The sequence below is a fragment of the Scardinius erythrophthalmus genome (assembly GCF_964197995.2).
Source record: "Scardinius erythrophthalmus genome assembly, chromosome: 7".
NCBI lineage: Eukaryota > Metazoa > Chordata > Actinopteri > Cypriniformes > Leuciscidae > Scardinius > Scardinius erythrophthalmus.
The window spans coordinates 11,187,938-11,200,136 of NC_138227.1; the positions used below are offsets into that span (position 1 = coordinate 11,187,938).

Below are 12,199 nucleotides of genomic sequence, written 5' to 3' on the forward strand. Positions count from 1 at the left end.
AGATGAATGGATTTCAGTAGTGAAGCGATGCTGCAAAATATTTAGGCCTAAATTGAAGATTTATGTATTTGAATTGCATATCAAATGTCAATCCGTTTAAAACAAACTAATAAACTTACATTTATGCATATTAAAAAGCAGGTAAGATTTCAAGACTCAAAAAATAAAAAATCATGGCATAGTTTATTATAATAATATTTATTTTATAATATTATATATTATTATTGGATTTTATTTAAAGAATACTATTCTCAAAATGCTTAGAATCTTAGAATGTTCATTGTGAAAATAAAATGTATTCAGTTAAAAAGCATGGTTAAAATATGGCTAGCTGTGGAAGAAGCAGCATTCAGTTAGTTAAAATGTATGAGATTGAAATCAGTTGGATTCATTAATGATAAATATATAAACCTGGTTATTGTGTATTTAAAGCCCTTCAGTTTATTAGTGCGATTACAGAAATCTTACCCGTTTCTTACCGGTTTCACAAATATGCATCACATTAAGTTTATTAGTTTACGTTAAAACTAATCCAAAATAGATGGGATTTTTAATGCAATTTGTTTTCTTCAATTGTCACAGTTTGGAATGTACACTACATCGGTGTCATATCGGGTATCGGCATTAAATGTTTATTTGTGCAGCTCATTTTCTGTACTTTTACATTTAATTATATCTGTTGCAACACTTTAAAAACACAAAAAATTGTATAACACTGTTAAATGTAATTATTTTTCATACTGTACATTATGATGTGGTGCCTAAATTAACATGTAGCATTTAAATTCGCTTCATGTAGTATTTTATTTTAAATGTATTATTACAAAATATCACATTTTGATATTGTCAATTTATCAGTAATCGCCTATAACATAACATAAAATAATATTTAGACATTAATTGTCGCTTATCATTATCGGCCAGAATTTTTAATATCGGTGCATCCCAAAGTACAATACAGTCCCAGAAAAGCATTAGAAATTAACATTGGGGCTGTTCACACAGAGCACGTTCTGGATGCGTTTATCAAAGTTGAATTACATTTAACTTGATGCAGCATCTTAAAAACGTGGCTCTTGTGGATTGAAATTCAAAAAAAAAGTCTCAGAGACGCGATGCAACAGCAAAGACAATTAAAAAAAACAATGCGGACAAACCGCAAGAATACATCCTATGTGAACGGCCCTAAAGTCTCCTGAAAACTCAGGAACTACAGCATTCAAATTTGCTTTCCGCACAGTACAGTATGTTTGGTTGCTGCCAGATTTGCATAATTCTTGCAGCAAAGCCAGCCGTGAAAATTGACACCTTCAGAGGGCGCTGTTCATTCTGAGTGAATTCACCCTGAATGTTTCCTAGGGCTCAGGCTCAATCTTAAGGGATTCTGTCAACTGAAGCATTCATGTATAATATGATTGTTGGGTATTTTATGTCAGTTTTCATGATCTAGCTGAGCACTGGAGTAAGTCAGATATCAGTGTTAAGCTGGATACACATTCACTGACAAAGGCCACTGGAAAATCTCACTTCACGCAGGGGTGTTATGTCGTGAAAAGCAAGGGTTGAGTTTTAGAGATTGAAAATCTTATTTAATACAATAATTACTCATAATACTAGTAGCTGAAGTCCATTCGTGATGTTTCTGTTGTTAACTTTCCACGGGATGAGGGAAAACCGGCCATTCCTGCCAGCCCTTCAGTGCCGTGACCATCAAGTTTTAGACACCGCGGTGTTCATTTAAAAACAGTCCCGTGTTCATCCAATCAAATCAAACTTCTCGGATGTTTGAGGCCACAGAAAGAGCCGTGATTGTTGGGCTTCTTGCGTCTCCTCTTGAAAACGTCCAAATCGCGCAGAAGCACGGGCCGCCGCACACATGAACAGGACACACTTGAGTGTTCACTCGACCGGCTGAAATTCAGGTCTTGCTGCTCTGTGTGACGGGCACTTTAACTCCTTTCTGTCCTGTAGCTGTGAAGGACAGAAAGAGAAAGAGAGACGACATTTAATGATGGACAGAAGGTGAATTCAAATAACAGAGAACTAAAGCAATACTCTAACCCTTGTGCTGTGCTGAAAGTCCTTTACCTAATTTGGTTTTACCTTTTAAATTGATATATCATTGAAAAGAATTCTCTTGCTGAATAAAAGTATTAATTTCTCTCCCTGCCCTCACAGGTCACTTTCACATTGTACTCATTTCTCATGATACGTGGTACGCTTCCTCTCTTTAACATTAGTATCACCGTGAGAAAATGTGTTCCCACCAACCAAACCTACTGAACTCTAAACCTACTGAAAACATGTAATGAGAAAACAGCCTAAGCCACAAGTTTCTTTTGAGAAGTATGAACCTCACCCAGTCTGTACTTCTCCTTAGCTTCAGTCCGCTCTTTTGCATCGAAGTACCAGACGGTGATGGCATAGCTGTGGGAAGAGAGGGATCATTACAGCCACAATTGAGAGGGGTCAGACGGTCTGACTAGTGTGTATTGATCTGATGAACTCAAGACTGTTTAGAAACTGATATGGAGTTTGATATGTGCAGAGTCATGTGGATAACTGAGGTCAAAGCACAGAAAGGGTTCAGTCAACACTAGTAGAGCGGCTGGTTTGTTTATTCCTGGCTCTGTTCTACCGGCACGAGCGCACAAACTGAAACGACGGCCGCTTACACTCAGGAAGCACGTACTTCCTGTGCCCCACCTCGGCCCCCAGCTGCGATGGTGCTCGATACACACCTACCCACATCCGAAATCTAGAATAATGTAAAACGTAACGGGCAATTGTTTTACTACACAAAAATATATGCCGTTTAATTTGTTACATCAAACTCATTTCAAGACAAACCCTCTTCCTGAGGAAGTGGTGTTTCAGGTGTGGTGTTTATAGAGCAGGATCAAATCAAACCGTAGTGTTTGTAGTGGTGGGAGAACAATGGTGGTGGAAGACTAGGGGACGGGGTCAATTGAATGCACTAGCATGCACGTGTTTTGAGAAAGATCACAGTATAATAGATGAGAGGTTATAAGAACTAGGACTGTGGTTGTTGCCACATGACGTTTTACAACCTGAACCAGCGCCGCATGATTAATTGTGAAAAGATCACGATCTTGATTCAAACACCCATGCGATCTTATTCGTAAATGACAACGATTTATCTATATGTCTATAAAACCTTTGACGAGTACGATTTCAGCTAACATTCAGATCTGCATTGGCACTGCCGCTGTCCCAGAGAGAGCAGTTGTCATGTTTAGGTGTGAAACAGCTTCACAAACAGTCTTTCGAACAGCACAGTATCATTATTTCTGTCTTACAATATTTAAAATGATCACAGAAGTACTGGGATAAAAGTTTATATTTCATATATAAACACCGATGTCTACCACAGTGATCAAAATAGACCAAATCACATTTTGAAAGTAACAACGCTTCAAATAAAGATTGTATGTATCACTTACATTGTTACACCAGTAGCTGGCAACAAATGACTGTTACATTTTTTAGCGCAATTTTCCACCGGACAAAATTGCGATTGTTAACTCATGATTTCTGTTCTGTCTGTGCGCACCAAACTTGTACTTCTATCTACTCCTCAACCAGACCACCTAGAGACTTCGGGTTTTCGCCATTATGTTAAGGAAGGTCTAATCTCGGGAACGCACAAAAAAAATCCAGGAAAAGATTTACTATCTCTTACGCCGCCTTCACACTGGCAGTTGAAATCAGCTCCGTAATACGCAATACGCCCCCAGCGGACGTCGTACACAACGGTGAAAAGCGTCGGAAGCACTGATCTATATAGAATGACATTATATATATATATATATCATTATATAGATCAGTGGTCGGAAGCCTCGGAAGCGAGTATATTTAAATATTGAATTATTTAATTGTATTAACTGCCCTAATAACGTTAAAACATCATGAAAATAAAAAAATGACATGACAACTAATCGTTATAAAATCATTATTTATTTTACTAAAAGTTAAGAATCCAGGTTTGTTTATCAGTACCATAGCAACGCTAACTTCCGTTGGGATTTTCGGATAGAAACCGTCCGTAGCCTTTCGCAAGAGTTCAATTTTTTTAACGCATCCGGATGGCCAACGGACACGATTTTTTTCGCACCGCACTCGTTCGCACCTGGTTCGGACCCATTCGCATGCGGTCTGCGAATCTCCATAGGAAATGAATGACTTCCGGTCGTTACGCTGCCTTATCAGAGCTGATTTCAACTGCTAGTGTGAAGGCGGCGTTAGTGTTGTGATCCCATGACGTCAGAAAATTGCGCTAAAACACTCACTGAGTTTTTATTACTTGTTTATTTGTCAATTAATCATTTATTTATGAGATTCGTTCAAAAACGCTGATTTATCCAGTAATGAAACGAGTGAAGTCTTTATGAGTGAGTCATTCAAGATATTCGTTAAAAATGCTGATTCATCCAGCAATAAAACAAGTGTAGACTTTAGCTGTGTCCCGGAGGCTGCATCCTTCAAAGGCCACGAAGGTCGGACCGAACGTTGTTTAATGGGACAGTCTAGCCTACGGAGGATTATTCGATTTTCATTATTTTATCATAATTAACATTATGATAACGACAGTTGTACCACCCTGACATTTTTGACTCAATTCCCCAAAATACTTTTAATTAATAGACTGAAAATATGACCATCACAGAAGAGGTGTATTCAAGTCATTGTACCAGTGTTATCAGTGTGAGTGAGTGTCTCTGTGTGTGTGTGTTTTAACTGTAAACAGTGTTTACTCACCGGGTGGCAAAAGCTGGTTTCACCTCATGTGGATTCCGGCGATCTGACCAGAAAATGAGCAGACGGTCAAAGAGAGGCTCGATGTTGGCAACAACATTACGACCCTCGGGGTAGATCTGCAATACACCTCCATGAACCTGGGAAAACAAATGGGTAAGAGAAGACTCTCCTCCTGACTGATCAAGTCACAGTAAGAATAAACACAGCATACCTTCACATCCCAGTCCTTGTTCAGATAGTAGATGCAGGTTATGCAGCGTCCGTCACCGTTGGGATTGTCCACATGTCGAACATATCCTGTTCCGTTGCCAGGGTAACACGCCACCATGGCCTGGTCGTACAGAAGAAGGGATTTAGGAAACATTAGATTTAGGGGTGACAAACAGTTAAATGAGGACATTTCGAGGCATTATTCATGGGCCCAGGTATTAAAATCCACTGTGGGTACTCCAATCACAAGCAGACAACACTAAAATCAGTGCGTTTTGAAAAAGTGCTGTGATAACCCTAACCCTAACCCTTAACACATTCAGAAGGGATATGGCCACATGGTGTAAATGCTAAAAGGACCGCCTACTCACATTACATGTAATCTATCTAGGCAAATGGAACAAGTAACTGATAAACACCTATATAAATGTATGAATACCTATATGAATATTAACTATTTTTAACTGTAACTTTGACTCATTTCAGGTTTTGATGATGACAAGCTATGCTAATGTGTCCTGATGCAAAAACAGCAAAGGACCGCCTACTCACATACCACATAATAATAAAAAAGGCACATAAATAACATTTGTTTTTAACATTTTAACTGTAATGTTGACTTCTGTAGGTTTCATACAAAATACAATTTGACTATGACAAGCAAGCTGTTATTCACCATAGCACCTTAGCACACACCACAGCACACATATCAGATAGATAGATAGATAGATAGGTAGATAGATAGATAGATAGATAGATAGATAGATAGATAGATAGATAGATAGATAGATAGATAGATAGATAGATAGATAGATAGATAGATAGATAGATAGATAGATAGATAGGTAGATAGGTAGGTAGGTAGGTAGATAGATAGATAGATAGATAGATAGATAGATAGATAGATAGATAGGTAGGTAGGTAGGTAGGTAGGTAGACAGACAGACAGACAGACAGACAGACAGACAGACAGACAGACAGACAGACAGACAGACAGACAGACAGACAGACAGACAGACAGACAGACAGACAGACAGACAGACAGATAGATAGATAGATAGATAGATAGATAGATAGATAGATAGATAGATAGATAGATAGATGGTCAGACAATTGGATAGATATATTTGTATTAATTATCTTAGTTGTTTCGGAGGATCTCTAAAATGTGATAATTATTTCTCTTATCCAGTAATCTCAATAACAACTGTTCTTGGTGTTGGAATGATGAAGCTGTTCTGAGGCACCTGCCAAAGGTCAAACACACACATATGCTTATAAATAGCACGCACAGTATGGTATACATCTACACAGAGCAACCCACCGTCCACAGCCTGCCATTATCACTGCTGGTTATAAGGGTTTATGACCACAATTCAGGGTGATGAATGACATGCCAACCACTTATGGTAAGGTGAAATAAGATACATAAGCTTCTTTCATAACAGACAGTTGACACAGCTTAAAATAAATATTTATATTAGGGTCAATAATGTAACGCTCCTTTTTTGGTGTCTAGACCTATTACTTTAAAAAAATTATTATAAACAATCATTAAAACAAACGAATGTAAAAACACAAAAATGAATATTGGAGCTGTGCCGAAACGCTGCATGTTGCCTCAGGTCGTGCTTGTGATGACATGTACCAAGATTCATCTCAATACGCTAAAGTGTTGCAGAGATTTAACCTAGAATCAATTTGGGTGTGCTCTTCGTCAAATCTGTCTGTGCGTTAATCGGGATTAGTTGAGTTTATGAAAAAGCTTTTTGCCATCACAGTCTGAAGAGGATCTGAGCCGATTTTGGTGAAATCTGATGAACACTCTAGTTTGAGAAAGTAGTTTTTTGGAAAAGTCAAAGTTTCAGGCTCAATCATGCAATTGAGCAAAGGAATCAGAGGGAAATTAATTTTGTTTCTAGTCTTTACGGTTCAAAAGTTATTAGCATAAACGTAGTGTAACTTTAGACAGTTGGCTGCGCTAGTGGGATTGAATTGTAGACTCCAAAACTGCCGTGGTTAATGATGAGATTGTGCTCTATTTGCTTGCCAAAATTCACAATTTTCCCACAAGCAGTTCTATGGGCTGGCATGGGTTTGCCAACAGGTTTTGTATTATACAAACAGACACAATAGGCTCAGCCCCTAATTGAGCAACACAACTGTTTTCAACATTAATAATAATAAATGTTTCACGACGGCAGTTCGAAATTTGGCTCTACCATTTCCTGATCCCCACCCCCAATCACTTCCCATCCTCTTTTGACTCTAATGCCTGATAAAAGGGACAACAAACCACCGACAGCATCTGGTTTGCCTTCTGTAGAGCTCAGTTTTGGCACAACTGCTGCTGTGGATGATCCGAGGCATTCCTGGGCCTGGATGATGATGGGGGAGATGGTAACGGCTCGGTTTCAGCGTGCGAGTCATCAGGGTGCACTGTTAGCTGCCGGCTCTCTGATATGGTCAGCACTTTATCAAGCCCCAGAGAGAAACCTCCCCCTGACCCTTATCACTGCATCACAGTGTAGCTGTAAACACGATGTGTGTCACGTGGGTTAAACAGGAGCGCGTGGACGGGCGGCAGAAGGGGCTTGTTCAGGGGTATGCACTCCGGCAACAGGTTTGTTTGACGATCCACAATAGTGATTGAGCACTTTTCTGAAAAGGATAGTTCACCCAAAATGATCATTCTGTCAGTGTTTACTCACCCTAATGTCGTTCCAAACCTGTATGACTTTCTTTCTTCTGCAGAATACAAAATAAGATAGTATGAAGAATGTTGGTAACCAAAGTTGGTTTTGGAGACCATTGTACTGAGACTGAGAAAAAAAAAAGATTTTATGTTACACAGAAAAGTCAAACAGTTAGGGAACGACGTGAGTAAATGATGACTTTTTGGGCATAAATGACAATGCAATTTTTAAACTAGCCTTTACTTAAAAAAAATAACTTCATTTCTATTAATGTTTTTGGTGATTACACTAAATTAATATTAAATTGGCAGTGGAAATTTGCAATAACATATAGGGCCAGATTTACTAACAGCTTGTGCCAGCGCAAACCCTCTTTTGGCATTAAAAAACTACTGTCAGGATTTACTAAAGACACAGTGAAAAATTAGCACTGAAAAGGCGTGGGCACAGTTATTTTTGTGGATGACCTTATTGCATTTGCATTTGTAGGAGTTTCAATTTCAGATGCAAAATGTATGTGAGGAGAGTTTTTAAATGAATCAGGCAAGGTGATTTACTAGGGTTTGCGCTAGTCAATTTACTGGTATTTGTGCTATTATTTACCAACCAAAAAAGCATGTCTTAAACCAGACGCTACCTGGTAGATTGTGTTGGTCATTATGGAAATGATCCGCTGTGTCTGTGTTCTTTAATTTGTGCGTCGTCAGTAGATCACGTGCAGAACTTTACACTCCCATCAGCGCTGTTTTGGAATTGTACTCTCACGCTAATTTGTCCTGTTTAGTACATCTGCCCCATAGGCTCCAAGAATATTTTAAAATATTGCATTTCCGCTGGAAAGATGAATGTGTATTTAAGTTGGGTCATTTATGTAGTAGAAATGTGAAATTATTTTAGAAGTTGGTGCCTTAGACTGAGAAAAGCCAGAAAATGTATTTTTGGCTCATGTGGATGAAAGACAACAACTCCCAGAATGCACTTGCTTCACTGCCCTACAAGGCCACTCGCAAGCCATGCCTACCGGTTACAGAGGGCAGGATCGGAAGAAATGATACAACTAGGCTAATATTCGACTCGAAACTGAAAAGACGTCGTTTTATCGTGAGATCCCCCTATGGGCGAGTTGAAAACAAGCGGACAACAATCCTACTGGCTGGAGTCTCTCGCCTCTGGACAAAAAAGTTTCAGATGATGATTTTTGTGTCATGAGAGGTTTTTTTCCAGACACACAATACAGAAATCTCTCATCTCAGGGGGACATGAGGGAGGGAAGCACGGTCAGTCGAAAATACTACCGGATTTCTACTGATACAAAGCTTAATGCTAATCGGTGAAGTACCGCTTTAAGTATTTTTTCCTATTTTGGCCAGTAATTTAGATTTTTATTTGCACTGATAAAAAAAAATTCCACTGGCCCCACTTAAAAAAATAAGTTTTTAGTATATTTTATGTTCCAGAGATACATTCATAATACATTAGACAAAAAGGTGTATGTGTGGAATCTTTTCAAGAATGTGCAACATTTGGCCTAAAACAGCACAGAAGTTTAAAAAAATCATACTCTTGCCATGTTGATTAGAAGGCTTATCATCAGGTTACACATGGTTTGTAAATTTGATGACCACAGATAGCCGTCTAGAGCTGCTTTGTTATGAGAGAAGCCAAGTTAAAATCTAGTCAGAGTAGAGGACACGACCGCCACTGGCAGACCGAAGGGTTGACAGGAAGCCAACTATGACACCCAAATTGAACAGATACTGTGCAGAGCAGAGAAATAAACAAATTATCCAATTAAGAGGAACAGCTAAATGCCCCAAAACACTAGAGCACTCTCATCAGTGTCGCAGTGCATTGTGCAAGCAGCTTTACTGCCAACATTCAAACACACGCAATTAAAGTGTCTGTCTCTCAGCTTATTTAGCATTACAAAGTCTGATTCATTCGAGTCAAATGATTGATTCTGATGGTTCATGGAAATAAATTGTTTCACAATTCACTGACTCACATAAGTCAATGCCAATGCAATGCAAAAAAAAACATTCAGTGTTACGCAAGTTCTAGGTAACAAGATGTGCAATTCCCACAAGAGACTTAGGGTCAAGTTTAAAGGCAAGACGATTTAAAACGAAACATTTCAAATTAAATGATGTCGTATTTTATGAGCTATTTGGTTGTTTAATGATAAACAGGCAACGGTTCCTTTAAAACAATATTGTTTTGATCATGTAAGGTTCTTTCCTGCCTTGATAGTCAGGTAGATACTGAGCACAGAGTGTGCTGAGATAAAAGAGTGTAAACCTGATGATGAGAGGGTGGAGGATAAGTAGGACATGGGGGTTAGATAAGGACACACACACTCCAGAACCCCCACACACACTAGGACATCAGGACTACAACAACAAATTCACAATACAAGCTAGAAGAAATTAAAATGGATTTTAACTAATTGACCATGTTTTACATGCACATCATTATCCAATTCAGGTTCATATTCTAAATAATAAAAGAAAAGCGATTGAAATGTTTGTGTGTAATCCATGTAATTGGCATATTCTCAATAAACTAGAGCCAAATTTAGACTGAAAATGTGACGCAGTGTCAGAAGCGCTTCTGAGCTGGCATATAGGTGTCTTTACACAGACTGTCTAATGCTGCTCAGAGGTGGAATAAATGCATTTACACACACATTTCTACTGTATACTTTGATACTAGAGGCTGAGGTGGGTCAGATCAGGCCTAATTTGGTCTGTCGTTTATGCAGCATTATGTCTTTACACAGAATTTTGAGCAGGCACAGAGCAGCCTTAACTCGCCTTCAGCATTTTCTGCAATTCTCTTGCCATTTTATGCCATACATTAATTGTTTTGTAACTCATATCATTTATATCTTTATCAATAACACATAAGAGTGTGATGAATAGCACAATGTAGGTCACGAGACACTAAAATCAGCTCGCGTATACAAAAAAAAAAAAAGATTTATGAATGATTTTCATAATTCATTCTGCTAGAACCCAATGTTTATAAAAACTCTTATCCTCAATATAATCTCCTTCTCAGTCTGTGCATGCGCAGGTATAAATGAATATTCGCCCTTGTGTAAAAGAAGAGCAGTTGATTGTATTGAATGTGCACGTTTAGTGTATTTAGAGTAAGTAGATTTAAAAAAATAAACAAACTGCACTTTCATGACTGTTTCTCAACAAACTTAAGTACACTTTTTAAAAGTACATTAATTAATGATGACAAATTAAAAATTTTCCTTTAAAATGCAGTTTAAATCATTATGTTTTATTAGTCTTTTGACATGCTTTAAAGAAGTACACTTTTTGGATGTTAAGACTAAAATACTAAAGCACATGTAAAGTACTTGATTAAAATTTTAACTTTAGTGTGTTATTAAATATTGCATTTAAAGTGAATATATTGTAAATGTTTCAGTAGAAATTACATTAAAATATACGCTATTTTACTATAAATGTCTGTCAGTATATTCAGTAGTACACTTTAACCGTATTTCATGGACAATGGAATTATAAAATTGCATTCATAATTTAATATGCACTGAAAAAAAATGATTCATTGAATTTAATAAAAAAAATTATGGTAAGTGGTTGCACACAATTGATTTAAGCTACATTTAAACAAATGCATTAAGTTGAACTAAAATTGAATAAGTTCAACTTAATGCATTTGTTTAAATGTAGCTTAAATCAATTGTGTGCAACCACTTACCATAAATTTTTTTTATTAAATTCAATGAATCATTTTTTTCAGTGTGGACTAAAAGCACTCTAAAGTTCAGCTATGCATTTAATATAAATTTAAATAAAAAAAATACATTTAATTCCAATTCACATTCATTCACACTTAAGTATATCCTTTTAAATTATATTATTTCAGTAAAGTACACATTTTAAAAGTATATTACTTTTTTTTTTTTTTTTTTTGGCAAGGGCAGTTCTAGTGATATTGTGATGTTTACATGAACTTAATGTTCAAAATTCTGATGAATGCAGTCATATGCCAGTTATAGAAACCAGAATATTGAATTAGTCTAGCTGTGTCATTCGGGTTAATGCATTTATATGATACTTACATAATCTAAATATTACCAAATTCTGACTAATACATGCATTTATCACCAGAGTATTGGTGTCATCTGTACCTAAAATTTCCAAAATATTTCCATCTTCAGTTTATGCCAGTGTTGCGTGGAAGGAAATATTGGAACTCCACTGTATCGCTGCATATTCTATTACTCTACTGCAATCGTCCCAGCCAAAGACTAATTAGTATCTTAACAAACATGAGAAATAAGTCCATTGCTCAATAGCAAACATTTCATATTTGAGTCTAGACAAGAGTTTGGAAATCTTACCTCATACAGACATTTTGTTTTTCTTTTCTAACATCTAAATGCAAAGTGTATTGTCCACTTATGTCAAACAGGTCAACTAAATCAAATCACTGAAATGAATACATTATATACAAACAGTAACGTGATCGATATC

The 12,199-nt window shown here is 37.2% G+C and overlaps 1 protein-coding gene across 1 annotated transcript in view; it reads right to left on the bottom strand.

Moving 5' to 3' along the window:
- Positions 1 to 420: 420 nt before the first annotated feature.
- Positions 421 to 12,199, bottom strand: part of egln2 (egl-9 family hypoxia-inducible factor 2) — a 28,294-nt gene continuing 16,515 nt past the window's right edge. The window contains exons 3-6 of the mRNA XM_081370722.1: positions 4,991 to 5,110; positions 4,780 to 4,916; positions 2,360 to 2,427; positions 421 to 1,971 (exon numbers count right to left, since the gene is read on the bottom strand). Coding sequence (XP_081226848.1) covers positions 1,919 to 1,971; positions 2,360 to 2,427; positions 4,780 to 4,916; positions 4,991 to 5,110 — 378 coding nt within the window. The 3' untranslated portion in view covers positions 421 to 1,918. The remainder of the gene's footprint in view (positions 1,972 to 2,359; positions 2,428 to 4,779; positions 4,917 to 4,990; positions 5,111 to 12,199) is intronic.